The 18,795-nt window shown below is 40.7% G+C and overlaps 1 protein-coding gene across 6 annotated transcripts in view; it reads left to right on the forward strand.

Moving 5' to 3' along the window:
- The window catches only part of zgc:158270 (uncharacterized protein LOC791213 homolog), a 29,963-nt gene extending 11,168 nt beyond the window's left edge, over positions 1-18,795 (forward strand). For 3 of the 6 annotated variants that reach the window (XM_017721639.1, XM_017721643.2, XM_017721644.2), the window contains exons 2-14: positions 1,178-1,461; positions 8,756-8,890; positions 10,202-10,306; positions 10,415-10,465; positions 11,798-11,854; positions 12,063-12,155; positions 12,769-12,907; positions 13,228-13,355; positions 13,441-13,497; positions 13,590-13,661; positions 15,414-15,845; positions 18,314-18,328; positions 18,429-18,795. In XM_017721639.1, coding sequence (XP_017577128.1) covers positions 1,178-1,461; positions 8,756-8,890; positions 10,202-10,306; positions 10,415-10,465; positions 11,798-11,854; positions 12,063-12,155; positions 12,769-12,907; positions 13,228-13,355; positions 13,441-13,497; positions 13,590-13,661; positions 15,414-15,845; positions 18,314-18,328; positions 18,429-18,539 — 1,679 coding nt within the window. In that variant the 3' untranslated portion in view covers positions 18,540-18,795. The remainder of the gene's footprint in view (positions 1-1,177; positions 1,462-8,755; positions 8,891-10,201; positions 10,307-10,414; positions 10,466-11,797; positions 11,855-12,062; positions 12,156-12,768; positions 12,908-13,227; positions 13,356-13,440; positions 13,498-13,589; positions 13,662-15,413; positions 15,846-18,313; positions 18,329-18,428) is intronic. The other 3 variants (XM_017721641.1, XM_037534494.1, XM_017721642.1) reach the window with 2 other exon arrangements.

Consider the following 18,795-nt stretch of genomic DNA (forward strand, 5'->3'; position numbering starts at 1 on the left):
ATGGTGGGACGCGTTCACGCTGCAGTGAATGATGCCTTGTTGGCCAAGAACCAGCAAGTCAGAGAGAGGCCAGCATGATGCTGTGAAGAAGGGGTCTGGGGGGAGGGGGGAGGGGGTGACTGGGATTCTCTTTGGGATATAAATCAGGTTTGATTTTTCATTCCTGAGGTCAAGAATTGATTAGATTTTTGAGATTGTAAACTACAGATTGACAATTATGGTGGTCATATAAAACTGAGTGCAGCTAAACTATAAACGCTGCAAAAAACCTGAACTGCCTCATAAAGTGACACGATCGCAGTTAAAATATGTGCAGAATTTGTGTTGCGTGTAAAATGTGTATCGCTGCTGCTGGAAGAAAACCTCGTATTTCCAGAATAACTTTACATTAAAAGCAGGTTTTTTGTTTCTCCTGTAATGTAAGCAGTCTTCTGCCCCCCCCCCCCCCCCCCCCCCCCCAGTCATCCATTCATAATCGTCAGATTAAGAGTGTAATGGGCAGAAAGCATTTTCAAATGGTCAAAAACTGGAAAAGGACACATGTTGCTGATGTTGGAAGAAAACCTTGTATCTCCAAAATATTAACTTTACCGGAGAAGAGAAAAAAATGATTTAATTTTAATGCAAGTCAATGGAACCAGATGTTATTTTACTCCTGAAATCTATGAAAAATCCAGATCTGATGTGCCTGTGATACTCTTGTCTTTTTAAATGCTTTTTTTTTACTTAAAATCTGTTTAGCTCTATAAAACATGGTTCATGCCATTTATTTGAATAGATTTGGTAATATTTGCAGATGTGTGTCATCTTTGAAACAGCAAGGAGACTTCAGACCCCCCCCCATGAGCATACAACAAAGTCTGTGGCTCATTTTTCAGTAGCTCTGCAGTCCTGAATCTGTAACCGAAGCATCCTAACCAAAACAAGCAGCTATTTTTGCAACTTTTTTTGGCAAGCAGGTATTCTAAGCAGAATGATGGTCTGTATTGTACTCAAAAATATCCCCGAAGGCACAGTGTGAAGTGCTGAGCTTTGTGCGTGATGCCAGCTCGACTAGAATTATTTGAATTACAGATGCAAGCCAAACGTAAGGGCTGCGTAGCTCTGATGGAATTTTCATTGTTTTTACTAACACATCTGTATCTCTCTGTGTGTGTGTGTGTGTGTGTCATCGCAGTAGGTGTCAGCAGGGCGGAGGACGCGTTCAGTAAAATGAGTTACGACGAGGTGGTTGACGAGCTCCTGCTGGAGGAGGAGGAGGAGGCAGCAGTGGGTCCTGTGCAGATCGTGGTGGCGGATGAGGACGAGCATGCGTTCTCGTTAGATGAGGAAGCTCTGGAGCGAATCCTCCTGCAGGAACACATCCGGGACCTCAATGTGGTGGTGGTCTCTGTCGCTGGAGCTTTCCGCAAGGGCAAGTCCTTTCTGCTGGACTTCATGCTCCGATACATGTACCAACAGGTGAGAGGCGACACAGGGGGTGATGGTTAAACTAGGAGTGTGTGTGAGTGCTTGAGTACTCGGCTACAGGTGGCAGTATCCAAATACTGAATCACTAAACCGGTATTTGACTCTTTATGGCCGATTCTGACGTCTTTATAGCCCTTTTTTTTTGTTTTTCACTAAATGGGCACGTGAAAAAAAAAAAACGCTACCACTACTTTTTCCAGTATTTTCTAATAGAAAAGGTATTATTTATTTTTTGCAGTATAAAAAATAATAATTTGCTTTTTAATGAGCCAAATTGGTATTTTGGATTCAGAAGAAAATTGGCACCACAGCTTTAAGGAATTTTTTTTTTTTTAATTTAAAATTGGCCAAATGTTGATTGTATGTTTGTCGGGGGTGGCGAGGGGTTGGGGTGGGATCTGTCTGTTCTGATCCCTAGTATCAAGACCATTTTGAAACATTGAAACATGGTTAACTATGGGTTGTTTATGGGTGTTCAGTAATGAATATTCAAATTTTAAAATTAAGCCATCAGTGATGGTATTGATGTCATTGCCCAGCCCTAAGCATGAGAGTATTAACGTGGGTGTGTTAAGGATGTAATTGTAAAGGCAGAGATTAATCTAGCTGGCGTTTACTACAACCAAAACTGGGAAGACGTCCCTTTATCTGTTACGTTGACAATCTAACGTGTTCTCACATGAAATCATGTAGAAGCCCCTGAGTCGGCTACTGCTGCACTGGGTAGTTCTAGTTTTGGCCTGAACTCATTAGCCAGTTTGGGGGGGGCAAACTTTGTCGGGGGTGTCAAACTCAACCACTAATAGGAACATATTAAATAATCTCAACAAATCAATGGGCCAGAGAACATTTTAAATAATGAATTTTATTTCTTTTTTTTGCTGAACCGAACTGACCATTGTTTATGAAAACTATGCAAAAACAGTAAAATATAAGCACTTGTAGTAGATTTTGAAATATTACAGGATCTTGGTCTTTTAAACCTTCCTATTTGCTTGAACTAGACACCTGGGATCCTTTCTTTGCTCCAAGTTCATTAATACTTGGGCTTAAGTTCTGAGCTGCTGAGCTGCCGTTGGTGTGTTTGGTGATGTGACTGGTGTGGAACTGTGTAATGCTGTGTAGAACTGGGGCGTAACTGCTGTACCATAGATTGTTGTCAGGGTATGAGAGTTGGAGTGCGTGTTACGTTGCAGTGCATGCTGGGGACTGTAGTGCATTGAGAAATGATATTAATAGGAAATTAAAACACTTTTGCGGGCTTTTTGCGAATAGGTTCTGTCGTGGACCTAATTTGGTTCACAGGCCTTGTTTTGCACATGGGCTTTATATGATCCAAAAAACCTGCCAGTTTTATCTACAGGGGCCAAAATAATTCTTGGCCTTTTGAAATATAAATCATAATTTTAAATATGTGCCACTGCTTGCTGCAGATTTTCCATCATGACTTTTTTTTTTTATGCATGTTAATATCAGCTGCTCCTGACGAAATGTACGTTCATCAGTCTTGAAGATTGTCGAATATAAAAATGACTTTGAATGCACATTTGTTATTTAAACATTTAGAGGCTAAAGATGTTGCGTTTGTCTTGCTGAGTGAAAGGCTGCTTCATTAGCAGCGTCATCAGTATGGAAACCAGTGCTTGCTTCCCCCAAACCCCCCCCGCCGCATGACCAGTTGCATGTTTTGCCCCGTCCTCCCCACAGCGCTTCCCATTTAGGTCAGGTGTCTTGGGAGAGGCTATTTTCTGCATGTGTGCTAATGGTGTGAAATGAGCCAGTATCTGCTCATTAGGCCATTGCCAATCCTGCCCTTCCACTCTGAGCCTTCCTTGTGATCAGGGGTCTGACAATTGGGGCATCTGTGTGGGTTTTTGGCTCCAGTGGTTGTTGGGAGTACAGAGAGATGCTGTGGCTCTGTGTCTGATGTGACAGACTGATTAGGGTGCTGTGGTGTGCCCCTCACATGTTGCAGTACATCCAAGTCGATGTTCTGTCTTCAGAATTCACAGGCTGTGAATCATCAAGCGCTCCTAAAAGAAAATCGCACAGATTTTAAACCATCATCCTCATCATCACTTATTTACATAGTCCCTTTCCCATGCTCAGGGATGCTTTACAATCAGTACATAACATAGAACACACACACACACCGCAACCATTATCGTGCATCACACAGGAAACTGGCCCTGGAGTCTTTGAAGGCTGAAGATGTTCTTCGCCATGAAAGGGTAGCAGTTCCTGCAGTCAAACGCTCAAACTGCTTTCATTTCAGATGAAAATGGTCAGAGCAGATACATTCAAACAGTTTGAGCTGCAAAAAATAAAGGAGATGTGGAGGGGGGCAGGCTGGCTATATGGGAACTTCTTGGTTTATAGTGGGATATTAGACAAGAGATTTATGATCACTGTTCATGTTGAGTATCCAGAGGATGTATAGCATCTAGGAACATCTCCATAACAGTTATGAGGCCTCACTTTATATGCAAAATATATTGGTGTATATACAACAAATTGCCAAGTTTTCACTCACCCATCCAAATCACTGAGTTCAGATGTTCCAATCACTTCCATGGCCACAGGTGTATAAAGCCGAGCCCCTCGGCCTGCAGACTGCTTCTACAGACATTAGTGAAAGAATGGGTGGCTCTCAGGAGCTCAGTGAATTCCAGCAACAAGGACTTGGTGCGCAGAGGTCACCAACTTTCTGCAGAGTCAATCACTACAGACCTCCAAACTTCATGTGGCCTTCAGATCAGCTCAAGAACAGCGTAGAGAGCTTCATGGAATGGGTTTCCATGGCCGAGCAGCTGCATCCAAGCCCCGAACTAAATCGCATTTACATATTTGGCTGGAGTGCCTATCAGGACGGAATGCTTACTCTCTGGTGCACAGGGGCAGTCGTGGGCTGGAGGATAGGATATCTGGCCCTGTGACCGGAAGGTTGCCGGTTGGATCCCCATTGCCGACAGTCCATGACCTGAGGTGTCCTTGAGCAAGACACCTCACCCCCAACTGCTCCCCGGGCGCCATGGATAGGGCTGCCCACCGCTCCGGGCAAGTGTGCTCACTGCCCCCTAGTGTGTGTGTTCACTAGTGTGTATGTGGTTTCACTTCACGGATGGGTTAAATGTGGAGGTGGAATTTCCCCGGTTGTGGGATCAAAAAAGTATCACTTATCTTAACTTAAAACTTAATTTACTAGTAAGGTTATTTTTATGGTAGACTAGATCAGTAAGTGTCCTGGGCCTTGGTATAGCATGCATACCATATATATAGCTTTTCTGAGCCCCCGTAAGTGCTTTCAATGCCTGTTAATTAGGGCTGGTACAGGGAAAAAAGGGAAGTTAAGGGAAAGCTATAGTGGCACAACATGTGACCACCACAAATGTAAACCTACATTTCTGCCTCATGTCTTGTAGCTGAACTTTTGCAGCATGTCTTCCACTTTTCTTTCCAAAACCATTCAAAGCATCCAAATGCTGATTGCCTTCCATAACTCTCTTTAATCCGGTTTAGCTGATTTGCCTGTTACAGTGCTTGGTCTGAGCTCTGTGGCCTGTGGCCTGCTTTTGTTGCAACACTGCCTTTCATTTGCCACAGAGACTGCTTTTGTTTCTTCCTCCTGGCATAATGTCTAAAATAACACTCGAGTATGTTAACGAACAAGAGGCACTCATCCCTGTCATGTTATATATGTCCAGATCGTTTGTGAACTGACTAGTAATCTTGTTTTAGGGTGTATATACTCCCTAGTTTACAGCACTGAGAAATCTGATTACTGAGCTAAAATCCAGCCTCTTTATCAGATTTCTAGACCTTAGTCTGATCTAAGAAATCAGAGTGAGAGTTTACAGCACTGAGAAATCTGATTACTGAGCTAAAATCCAGCCTCTTTATCAGATTTCTAGACCTTAGTCTGATCTAAGAAATCAGAGTGAGAGTTTACAGCACTGAGAAATCTGATTACTGAGCTAAAATCCAGCCTCTTTATCAGATTTCTAGACCTTAGTCTGATCTAAGAAATCAGAGTGAGAGTTTAAAGCACTGAGAAATCTGATTACTGAGCTAAAATCCAGCCTCTTTATCAGATTTCTAGACCTTAGTCTGATCTAAGAAATCAGAGTGAGAGTTTACAGCACTGAGAAATCTGATTACTGAGCTAAAATCCAGCCTCTTTATCAGATTTCTAGACCTTAGTCTGATCTAAGAAATCAGAGTGAGAGTTTACAGCACTGAGAAATCTGATTACTGATCTAAAATCCAGCCTCTTTATCAGATTTCTAGACCTTAGTCTGATCTAAGAAATCAGAGTGAGAGTTTACAGCACTGAGAAATCTGATTACTGAGAAAATCCAGCCTCTTTATCAGATTTCTAGACCTTAGTCTGCTCTAAGAAATCAGAGTGAGAGTTTACAGCACTGAGAAATCTGATTACTGAGCTAAAATCCAGCCTCTTTATCAGATTTCTAGACCTTAGTCTGATCTAAGAAATCAGAGTGAGAGTTTACAGCACTGAGAAATCTGATTACTGAGAAAATCCAGCCTCTTTATCAGATTTCTAGACCTTAGTCTGCTCTAAGAAATCAGAGTGAGAGTTTACAGCACTGAGAAATCTGATTACTGAGCTAAAATCCAGCCTCTTTATCAGATTTCTAGACCTTAGTCTGATCTAAGAAATCAGAGTGAGAGTTTACAGCACTGAGAAATCTGATTACTGAGCTAAAATCCAGCCTCTTTATCAGATTTCTAGACCTTAGTCTGATCTAAGAAATCAGAGTGAGAGTTTACAGCACTGAGAAATCTGATTACTGAGCTAAAATCCAGCCTCTTTATCAGATTTCTAGACCTTAGTCTGATCTAAGAAATCAGAGTGAGAGTTTACAGCACTGAGAAATCTGATCACTGAGCTAAAACCCAGCCTCTTTATCAGGTTTCTAGACCTTAGTCTGATCTAAGAAATCAGAGTGAGAGTTTACAGCACTGAGAAATCTGATCACTGAGCTAAAACCCAGCCTCTTTATCAGGTTTCTAGACCTTAGTCTGATCTAAGAAATCAGAGTGAGAGTTTACAGCACTGAGAAATCTGATTACTGAGCTAAAATCCAGCCTCTTTATCAGATTTCTAGACCTTAGTCTGATCTAAGAAATCAGAGTTAGAGTTTACAGCACTGAGAAATCTGATTACTGAGAAAATCCAGCCTCTTTATCAGATTTCTAGACCTTAGTCTGCTCTAAGAAATCAGAGTGAGAGTTTACAGCACTGAGAAATCTGATTACTGAGCTAAAATCCAGCCTCTTTATCAGATTTCTAGACCTTAGTCTGATCTAAGAAATCAGAGTGAGAGTTTACAGCACTGAGAAATCTGATTACTGAGCTAAAATCCAGCCTCTTTATCAGATTTCTAGACCTTAGTCTGATCTAAGAAATCAGAGTGAGAGTTTACAGCACTGAGAAATCTGATTACTGAGCTAAAACCCAGCCTCTTTATCAGATTTCTAGACCTTAGTCTGATCTAAGAAATCAGAGTGAGAGTTTACAGCACTGAGAAATCTGATTACTGAGCTAAAATCCAGCCTCTTTATCAGATTTCTAGACCTTAGTCTGATCTAAGAAATCAGAGTGAGAGTTTACAGCACTGAGAAATCTGATTACTGAGCTAAAATCCAGCCTCTTTATCAGATTTCTAGACCTTAGTCTGATCTAAGAAATCAGAGTGAGAGTTTACAGCACTGAGAAATCTGATTACTGAGAAAATCCAGCCTCTTTATCAGATTTCTAGACCTTAGTCTGCTCTAAGAAATCAGAGTGAGAGTTTACAGCACTGAGAAATCTGATTACTGAGCTAAAATCCAGCCTCTTTATCAGATTTCTAGACCTTAGTCTGATCTAAGAAATCAGAGTGAGAGTTTACAGCACTGAGAAATCTGATTACTGAGCTAAAATCCAGCCTCTTTATCAGATTTCTAGACCTTAGTCTGATCTAAGAAATCAGAGTGAGAGTTTACAGCACTGAGAAATCTGATTACTGAGCTAAAATCCAGCCTCTTTATCAGATTTCTAGACCTTAGTCTGATCTAAGAAATCAGAGTGAGAGTTTACAGCACTGAGAAATCTGATCACTGAGCTAAAACCCAGCCTCTTTATCAGGTTTCTAGACCTTAGTCTGATCTAAGAAATCAGAGTGAGAGTTTACAGCACTGAGAAATCTGATCACTGAGCTAAAACCCAGCCTCTTTATCAGGTTTCTAGACCTTAGTCTGATCTAAGAAATCAGAGTGAGAGTTTACAGCACTGAGAAATCTGATTACTGAGCTAAAATCCAGCCTCTTTATCAGATTTCTAGACCTTAGTCTGATCTAAGAAATCAGAGTTAGAGTTTACAGCACTGAGAAATCTGATTACTGAGAAAATCCAGCCTCTTTATCAGATTTCTAGACCTTAGTCTGCTCTAAGAAATCAGAGTGAGAGTTTACAGCACTGAGAAATCTGATTACTGAGCTAAAATCCAGCCTCTTTATCAGATTTCTAGACCTTAGTCTGATCTAAGAAATCAGAGTGAGAGTTTACAGCACTGAGAAATCTGATTACTGAGCTAAAATCCAGCCTCTTTATCAGATTTCTAGACCTTAGTCTGATCTAAGAAATCAGAGTGAGAGTTTACAGCACTGAGAAATCTGATTACTGAGCTAAAACCCAGCCTCTTTATCAGATTTCTAGACCTTAGTCTGATCTAAGAAATCAGAGTGAGAGTTTACAGCACTGAGAAATCTGATTACTGAGCTAAAATCCAGCCTCTTTATCAGATTTCTAGACCTTAGTCTGATCTAAGAAATCAGAGTGAGAGTTTACAGCACTGAGAAATCTGATTACTGAGCTAAAATCCAGCCTCTTTATCAGATTTCTAGACCTTAGTCTGATCTAAGAAATCAGAGTGAGAGTTTACAGCACTGAGAAATCTGATTACTGAGCTAAAATCCAGCCTCTTTATCAGATTTCTTATTCAGATTTCTAGATCGGAGTATGGTGTTTACATGACCATTTGAATTATCTGGTAGCTGCAGAAATCTGATTATGATTGGATTATTGAGTGCGTGTTTATGCACTCTGTGTTCCGTATCAGGTAGTGTGGTGTTAAATGTCTAGGTTTCTCTAAAGGGATGGGTCTCACGTCAGCCCTCTGTGAATGACTGTTTACCTTGTAATGACTGAATTAATCATGAATTCAGAAAAATAAAGACTGAAAGCTACACGGTCACTCTTACACCTGTTATGCTACTGCAGACATCTGACACGTGGATGGGTGGAAACGAGGAGCCTTTGACCGGCTTCACCTGGAGGGGCGGCTGCGAGAGGGAGACCACGGGCATCCTGGCATGGAGTGAAGTGTTTGTGGTTGAGAAACCGGACGGGAGCAAGGTAGTACTCCATGCAGGTTTATCTCTGCTTCTGGACGTTCAACCGCCGCACATTCTCTCTTCCTTCATCTTGTAACAGGCTTTTACCTTTGAGCCTCTCTGTATTCTGCTTCCCAAGGCTACGTCTTCATTTTACCACACAGTCGAAAGTCTTTAGTCGGGTTTTAGAATGAAGTAAGGAATTTAGGCGGTAGTGTTACCTGCTAATCTACATACCAGAGTGAGTAGAATGGACCTGGAACCATTGATGGTAAATACAGGGTTCAGTTACCTTACTACTTCTAGCATAACTTTCAGTAAAAAAGTAGAATCTTTTAATTATTTGCATAAATCGCTCAATTTTATTTATTTTCTCTGACTGGCACAGACTCCACTAAGGCCTCTGAGTCTCACCTGAACACCAGCTTCACTGAAAGACATTTCGAAGGCCTTAACACTTTAACATGCTCAGTTTCTCAAATGTGCTTATTTTTGTGCCACAAATTTGAATATTGACCTAGAAATAATGCAGGTTTTTTTTTTTTTTTTTTTTTTTTTTTTTGAAACTCAAACTTTTCTAGTTTAAATGAAATAATAAATCCTAGAATTTGAAAGGGATCATGGCCTTTTTGGACCAAATGCAGCTCAATGTGCTGCGCAGGGTGTTATTGCTATTTTTACCACTATTAATCATTTTTTATTTATTTTTTTTTAAATAAATATAATGAACACGAGAGTGGCCAACAAATTGTTTGGCGTGGGTTTCCAGTCATTACGGTAAAACCTCACAGACAAGACGTTTAGTTGGCCTTATTTAGTTGTCATGCGAACCACATGTAGGCAGTGAAACCAAAATGTGTCTTTTAGTTCCATAACATGGTAGCATAGCACAACACGGTACATAAGAATAAGTATACGATGTTCATTTCTGTAGTGATTGTCAAGCTTGTGGGTCAAGTCCACTCTAAGACGCATCAGCAGAGTTCAGAGTTAGTGTCTCAGATTCTCTTTTCTTGTGTAAAATGAAAACACCCCAAAACGAACGCCTGTGAAATATTCAGCTTTACTAAAATGGTCCCTTCTTGCCTGAGAAGCTCACTTCTGGTTGCATGTTAGAAAGCGAAATCCTGATGGCCTGGAAATGCCCAGTGACCACAGTGTAACCTTTAATAATTTGTTGCATGGAACTAAATGACTTGATGGGTCATAAATCAGGGTTTTAGAATATGTATTGCACACAGCTGAGTTTGCCAGGTTGCTTGTGTTTTGGATGAGATTTCAGGCCTCCGTTCTCCTTCAGCCCAGTCAGTCATGACCATCTGTGTCTCCACAGGTGGCTGTGCTTCTCATAGACACACAGGGAGCCTTCGACAGTCAGTCCACCATCAAAGACTGCGCCACGCTCTTCGCCCTCAGCACCATGACCAGCTCAGTGCAGGTCTGCCTTTTAAACTGCTTTTAAACGTTGAATATTCTACCTTACTCGGACAGACGGAAGATTAAAGTCACGGTTCTTCCTCTTTCTGCTTGTTTGTTGTATGTGTAGGTATACAATTTGTCTCAGAATGTGCAAGAGGATGATCTTCAGCATCTTCAGGTATGACCTCACTGTGTAACCCTTTAAACTGCAGACATGTTTAAGAAGTAATAATCTGTGGTTCCTCCCAAGGTTTCTTCCTCAGTTCTGAGGCAGTTTTTCCTTGCCACTGTTGTCACTGGCTTGCCCACTCTGTAAAGCTGCTTTGTGACAACACCCGTTGTAAAAAGCGCTATACAAATAAATTTGATTTGATTTATCTCTAGATGTCTTCTGATTTCTGACACACGGGCGTTCAGATTTCTCACGGTGCACCAGCCTGTGGGAGGAAAAATACATTAATGTGCTTCGCCTCAGACGCTTTTTCTAATAGTTTCACTCAATGCAGAAGGACTTTTTAGTAATGACTATACGTTATTTGGTTGTAGTTTGAGAGAGGAACTGATTTTATCACAGTGTAGAGCCCATATCTTGTAAAACTGTATTTGAAACTTAATTCCATTCTTTATGAAATTTAAGGACAATGTAAAGGGCAACAGGCGATTTCAAATGATGTCAAAAACTGAAAATGACAAATGGAGATGTGAGATTTTCTTCCGACAGCAGTGATGTGTAAACCAAGCTGCAAAATGTTCTGAATTAACTGTTTATACTAATGTATTTATAAATATCCACCTATTTGCCGTGCAGCAGTTTAGCCCCTCCCGCTAATCCTGGCGTTATAAAGAGTGTTTCAGCTTGGAGTACAGTATGAGCAGGCGCAATACAGGGCAGCCAATCAGAAACAAGATGATTTGGATGGATCAAAAGCACCAGCCTGTGTAATTTCAAGGGATAAAAAGAAATTTGAAAACAGTCACGGAAAAATGCATTATGTCTTTTTAGTTCATAAAACCATGCAAATGTCATCTTCCCCCTGATGTCCACTTATATGAAATGCAAGAAACATGTTTTAAGGGATTGGTACAGGTTTTGATCATCTAAAAATGTCTTTATAATCTATGTAATTTATTAAATGTTTCATATTTGTTCTTTTAAATAATCATAATTAAAAATAATTTAAAAATAATTCATAAACAAAATTAAATGCTTTCGTGTTTTTTTCAGGAGCATCACTGTCCGTCCAGACAGGAAAAATGATGCACCAGAAACCCTTAATCCTAGCTTTAATCCTAGACCGAGTAGTTAGAGTTGATTAAAGTTGATGGACCTCAGCAAGTCTTTCTCGGAAGTGTGTTGGCAGCATTTCCTGATTTGGCATCAGCTTGCATTTGATTGCCATGTGATTAATAATGAATGGCCAAAGTGCCAAACATGCAGTGCAAGCACGTTTCATGAGGTGCTTCATATCGTTTTACATGGTGTTTGCCAACATGGTTTTGTGTCTTGTAGCTCTTCACAGAGTACGGAAGGCTCGCCATGGAGGAAATCTACCGGAAACCATTCCAGGTATGTTGTACTGCTTAGTTTTGAGTTGCATGTGTGTGGGTTTTTTTTTTTTTTTTTTTTTTCTTGCCAGTGAGTCCAAAACAGCTCAATACATCGTAATATAAGAATCTGTTGGTGTGCACGAAACTTTATAGTACTTTGTGTTTAAATAATATACTATATTTCTACTCACTTTAAATCTGGATTTTTTTTTTTCTGCTCTTTCTAGTCACTAATGTTTCTCATAAGAGACTGGAGTTACCCGTATGAGCATGCATATGGCCTAGAAGGAGGGAAGAAGTTCCTTGAGAAAAGATTGCAGGTGAGTCTTTTGTTCTAGTAGCAACAACAAGGTGCTGAATGTGGTAATGCAACTTAGAGGCCACTTCTCAGTTTGTCTGAATGGAGCAATGTAGCAACAGCCATGCTGATCAGTATGTGCATTACTACGTGTGTGGGTTTATTTAATTATTTATTTATTTTTGAGGGGGAGTTCCACCTTTTTCCAAAAATTATAACCTTTTCATATATGCTCCAAAATGACTGCTGAACCTAAATGCATGTGTATTTTTATGTAGTGTAACTCTAAAGTGTTTTTCTTTGGGTACTCATTTCCCTTACAACGCCCTGCGTGTCCCTGCTTGCTATGAACACACTGTAATAAATACATTTTAGGCTAAAATCTCATCTCCAACAATCATGAATCAATGTCTCTGCCATCAGACTCCATATTATAACTATTTCATGTAGTCCTCTCCTGTGCTGTAGCCTTTAGGCAGGGGTCTGGTTACGGTCATCACTGTTGTGAACGATTCTGACTCTTAATTTTAAAAGGACTCTTAAAAAGGGCTCATTTCACATAAAACCTATTTTATTCACATCAAATTTTAAAAATTTGGATGGATTCCCCCTTGACCCGGTTAATGTGCTCCCAGGTGAAACAAAACCAGCATGAGGAGTTGCAGAATGTCCGAAAGCACATCCACTCCTGCTTCTCCAACATTAGCTGCTTTCTGCTTCCTCACCCAGGCCTCAGAGTGGCCACCAACCCCCACTTCGATGGCAGATTGAAAGGTAAGCTTTGCCTGCCCCCTAGAGGCTGAGATGGCAATGCCTACTGATAACTGCACTTGGAGACAAATGTGAAACAAGCCTCGTCAGCATGTGTTTTGAGAACTTGCCAAAGCCACTGACCAACCACTGTGACGAAGGTGTTACTTCACAGGCCTGGTTCCTAACATTTTCCAGAATAAACGGGAGCTTCCTGTGACTTGTATAGTATTTAGAACACAAGCAGCTGAAGCTGTTAAACTTTATTTCTGGGATATTGGGATAGGTTTGAGTCGTGGTTTACATTGAATACATCGTCCCTCCTACTCCACCTCTTACCACAGACATTGACGACGAATTCAAAAAGGAGCTCGTGAATCTCATCCCTTTGCTGCTGGCACCGGAGAACTTGGTGGAGAAAGAAATTGGAGGCTCCAAAGTGACGTGTAGAGATCTTGTACAGTATTTCAAAGTAAGTTTTTAAACCTCGTGGTTTATCTGTTGATTTGCCCTGTGAGGATTTAGATCTGCATGTCCTTTCGCTCCTCTGACCGCAGGCCTACATGAAAATCTATCAAGGTGAAGAGCTGCCACACCCAAAGTCCATGTTACAGGTATTTGTCATGACCTACAAAACGTGTAGCCAGTTTTACAACCACATTATTGTTTATCTTTAATTTTTATTTTTAATTTTTTTTATGCTTAGGCAACAGCTGAGGCCAACAATCTTGCAGCAGTTGCTGGAGCAAAAGACATTTACAACAAAAGCATGGAAGAGGTAAGTGGGAAAACTTTATCAAATTAAGGTCATCTCCTACCTACAGCGGCATTTTAGGGTCACGGTTAGTAAAAATAAAAATAGACTTTGAGAAAAAAGTTGATATTTGCAGGATAAATTGGGCTGACTGTAGGGGGCTGGCATAATGCATTGGGGTCTCAGTTGCTGTACTGGCGCCGGAGCTCCACTCACTCCCGTCTCTCTGGATCATTTTGATCATCGTTCTCACCGTCTGTGAAACTTCATGCCCTCTGAATGGGGGGAGATGAAGCCCCCAATAGCCGTGTAGACGACCTTGCCTGCGATTCTCCTTCAACAACATGGACAGTTTCCTCCGAGTCCGTCTGGCTCTTTATTCTAAATAAAGTTTCCTGCTCAGCCGGTTCTTATACTAATAACAGGCTGGTGCTGATGTGCAGGAGAGACGGGGAGGCTGAGTGTTTCTTTGTGTGAAATCGATACCCTCGCCAGCGCCTCACCAGCGCCTCACCAGCGCCTCGCCAGCGCCTCGCCACACAATATTGTGACCTTTCCTGGTCTTAATGCCACTTCAGTGTCGTAATTCTGAGAATTTTTATTTTTTTTCTCAAAATAGACTTTATTCTCGAAGTCTACGATCTTTATTTTTGTTAAGTGGCTCTAAATGTCGTACCTGCCACATTGGAAGCTGTTTTAATGGGTTTTTGGTACACGATCACTCAACGTTGGATATAGATTATGTGGGACATTTTGGTCTACAGGCTTTTCCTTAAATACTTGATAAGTTATTACTTGAAGGTGAATTAATGTCCGAAATCCTCCCCAAAAAAAGGATGACCCCATGTTGGCCACTATCACAGTCTATCACGACCACCTTATAAAAGAAGACAAAAACAATTTTTATTTTGTAATTTTTAGTGTAATTGAAAAGATGGAATGTGTAGTGTTGAGTGACGATATAGCTTCTTATGGAGCTGCTTGAAAGACCACCAAGAATGCATGAAGATGCACTTTTTTTGAATCCCTGTATGGTTCTGTGTCATTTCATAATTTAATCTTTTATTCTAAAATGAGGAAAAATAGTATGGTATGAATATGAGCAGCCCTTCTATGAATAGATGTGTCTAATCCTTTGATGGGTAGTGTACCTCCCTCAAGTCTCTCCTCAGGTGAAATGAAATTTGCTGAAAAATGAACAATAATTAAGTAATGCGAACTCTTTATTGTGCCACCTGATCATGTTTAAATCTCCAAAACCTTCAAAATTTTAGTCTCTAACCACCGTCACACGCCTGCGACTGCTTTAGTTGGTTTTACTGAACTTTTAAAGATTTTTGGTTTGTTTTATCGGTGTCTTGGCTATTGTTCTAATTTTTCTGTGCTTTTTATTTCTTTAATTTTATCATTATTGTCTTCTGTTTTTTTTATTTCATTCATTTGTTTTTATTTATTTTATCCTTATCTGAGCTGTTAATTACTATAAATTACTATAATTGTAATTTTAATTCTTAGTTGATTTAATGGTTTATTGGTACCTTATTATCTTTTATTATTATTATTATTATTTTTATTGTTTAATTATAACTATTGATTTATTTTTACTCTACAACTTCTCAATCCCAGATTCCTGCATTATGATATTGGTATTGATATTGGGAAGTTACTAACAGCGACTGAATCCCATTGCTGTGTAGGGTTCTTGCCTATTGCAAATTATAAGCCCATGTTATGTGTTTGAGCTGTTTCACTGAAGAGACCTGCTCTGTGCTGCAGGTGTGTGGGGGAGACAAGCCGTACATCGCCCCCGCTGACCTGGAGCGCATCCACAAGGACCTGAAGCAAAAGTCTATACAACATTTTCGGGCAGTTAAGAAGATGGGTGGCGAGGAGTTCTGCCGCCGCTACCAGGAGCAGCTGGAGGCGGAGCTGGACGAAGCTTACGCCAACTTCGTCAAGCACAACGACGGAAAGAACATTTTCTATGCGGCGCGGACGCCCGCCACGCTTTTCGCCATAATGTTCGCCATGTACGTAATCTCACTGGTGACGGGCTTCGTCGGCATAAACTCTGTGGCGACGCTGTGTAATCTGATTATGGGCGTAGCCTTGGTGTCGTTGTGCACCTGGGCGTATGTAAAATACTCAGGGGAGTTCCGCGAGGTGGGGAGTGTCATCGACCAGGTGGCAGAAACCCTCTGGGAACAGGTACGTGTTCTAGAGCCTCCAGGTCCCTCCCTTCCTTTTGTTCTTTTTCCTTTGTGTTTGTATTTTCTTCTCTCCTTTGTCCTCTTACTCTTTTTTTGCTCCGTGCATGAAGTAGCTTGTATAATGTCTGACTGTCCCATCTTTCCCCGCACTTGCTATTTTCCTCTTCTCGCGTCTGGATTAACGCAGATTTGCCACGTAGGAGTGCTGATTTCGGAATTGGATCACTCCCCTGTTTATGATGGCATTAGTCACCGAAGCTGATCCTGCGTCAGATTTTATTACAAAAACTCGCCCTGACCTTTCTCCATTTCCTGCCTGTCCACTTTAATAAACATACACCCAACAAACAGCCCTCTAAAGTTGACGAATGACTTTAATATCCTGAAATAATCTTAAAAAAAAAAAAAAAAACTATTTCAGCGACAGTGCATTACTTTTTACTGGGATGCATCACCAGAGCCACTTAACACTCCATGTCTAACCTAAATTCAAGTCTAACCAAAGCAGGTTCGGTTCAGTCTTTGGAATCATACACAGCTCTCGGACCAATCAGGGTGAGCTTCTGACCAATCAGGGACGGAGGTGGACAATCTTTGTTGTCATGTGAATGTTTTTTTAAATAAATTTTTTATTTATTTATTTATTTATTTTAATTAATTTTTTTCATAGATGTTTTAAGCAGATATTACTGTAGTTACTAATGCAGTGACAGTGGAGGCTTTTTACTGTTAGAAGTGCTGTACTTTTATGTAGGTTTCTGTAGGTAACCTGGGTTAGGGAAGAAAATTTATCGTCTTTGTGGAACGAGTTGGCCGTGATTTTCATTTGTTAGGTTCTGTGAAGCTGAAACTTGGTCACTAACTGTCTCTGTTCATGAGACGGGCACCAGATCCATCACTGGTCTGTGCAATGTGACTATATTACAGCTACAGAGTCATTCTACAGAAACGCCAATTTATGCAGCCCTAGTGGTGTCTTCTACTTTAAAAACCTGTTAGGGTTACGATTTATTTATATTTTAAAAGTTATTTTAAGTTACAACTTCTTTGGCTTCAATTCAGTAATATTAGTTTTTAAAATCAATTTTATAGAATTTCAGGCACCACAGAAGAGCTCATCGTCACAGTCGCATGTAAAGGCTGAGACCATATTTAGAAGTAAACAATTTTCTGCTATTTTAACTACAATAACCTATACATGACAATGGGATATATAAATGACATAAAGGAAACAAACTTCAAATGAATATTATAAAATACACCATTTCCAAACTTATTCACTCACCCATCCAAATCACTGAGTTCAGGTGTTCCAGTCACTTCCATGGCCACAGGTGTATAAAGCATTTCGATTGGGCAGATTCTTTCCAGGAGTACGCTGGATTGTAGCCAGCTTCAAACACGCAATCACAAAAGCTTCTAAAGTGTGGATGGGGACATTCAGGTCAGCTAAGTGGAGGAGACCTCAAAGTCTGCCTTTGCTGCTCGGTGCTGACTTGACTCTGTTTAACTGAATACAGTGGCGAGGCAAATAGTAATACAGTGATTTTACTTGTTTGGTTTTTTTTTGTAAAGTAAAGCTGTAGAGAGACCGTATTGTCCTTAGTTGTCCTTCGGTTTTCTCTAAGCTCAGTCCTCGGTGCGCAGCGTGCCGTGTTTTAATGGAACCGTCCATAGGCAGAGCTGTTTGTAGAGGCTGCGTTTCATATAGAAAGCTTAAGCTTCGTCTGTACATGGCGGTCTCTTCAAACCTGCAGCGAGAGTCTCCAAAGAACAAGATTTCTGAAAGTCTGGTTCCATTGACTTCCATTAAAAGCAAAGTGGGCCCCCCTTCTCCTGTAAACAGATGTTATTATAGTGATACGTGCTTATGTACATATATAATTATACTCTGTCTACTTATTATACTAATAAGTGATATTGATGCATCCCTAGAAATCTTAGTAAACATGACCCTGCATACGAACGTGGTTTTAACAGCCGCCTTGCCTTGCTGACTCTTTTGATTTTAGATTACACTTTGCCTGACCATCTAATAAAACTAGACTATTCAGATTCAACTAAGCGCTCACTGCTTGTTTGGATGGGCACAGGAATTGTATGCATGCCATAAAAATAAAACAAATTAAGATGCATTAAGAATTTTGTCATTGCATCTTGCTTTCCTGAGCTGAAGTGTAATCATGAGATTCCCACCGCTAATGATGATGCCTAATTGGAGTAAATGCAGCTCAGTATGTGACGACGAATGATCATTATGTTCATCGCTTTGTATTTTTTGTTTGTAACCCTACTGGGACCGTCTGGTTTGTTGCAGCTTAAATCTTGGAGAATAACTAGTAGGAACACATTGGTATCGCCCATCTTTAGTCCTTCATATTAACGTTTGAAGTTTAAAGGCTTTTCTCACCTTTTCTCTTTCTTCCTGCTGATATCTTTGTTCTCTTCTCACTTCATGCTAAACAGAGGACTCCGAGAAAGGTGAGAGGTCCTTTTGAGAACACTGCCCTCTTGTGGCTGCCTCTTGTTTTACCATTCGCTCATCTGCGGCCTGCTCACTAACTGACGTTCCCTGTTTCAGGTGTTTTCCAAGCTTTTTGAGGTTGCCCGGAGCAAAGTGACGTTGGGTGCCCTTCTGCCCGCCCAGCGAAAGAGACTGTCCTCAAACAACAATGTGAAGAAGAAAAACTAGCCGTGACGTTCTCGGCTCCGTTTCACAGAGCCCTTTTTAGGACTTCTCCTTTCTGCTGAGCGCGCATCCCGGCCGCCCAGCTGGGTTAGGATAAAACGAGAAACAGAACAAACTGCTATGTATACCTGGTTCACTACATTTGTAGAATGCAGGTTGGCACTTTCATCAAGATACTTTGTTGGTCTTTGCCATGTGTGTGCTGATGTGTGTTATGGGGGGAATGGAGGATAAAGTCTTAGAGTTTTTCACGTTTTTA

Source organism: Pygocentrus nattereri, chromosome 25, assembly GCF_015220715.1.
Source record: "Pygocentrus nattereri isolate fPygNat1 chromosome 25, fPygNat1.pri, whole genome shotgun sequence".
In the NCBI taxonomy this organism is placed as follows: Eukaryota; Metazoa; Chordata; class Actinopteri; order Characiformes; family Serrasalmidae; genus Pygocentrus; species Pygocentrus nattereri.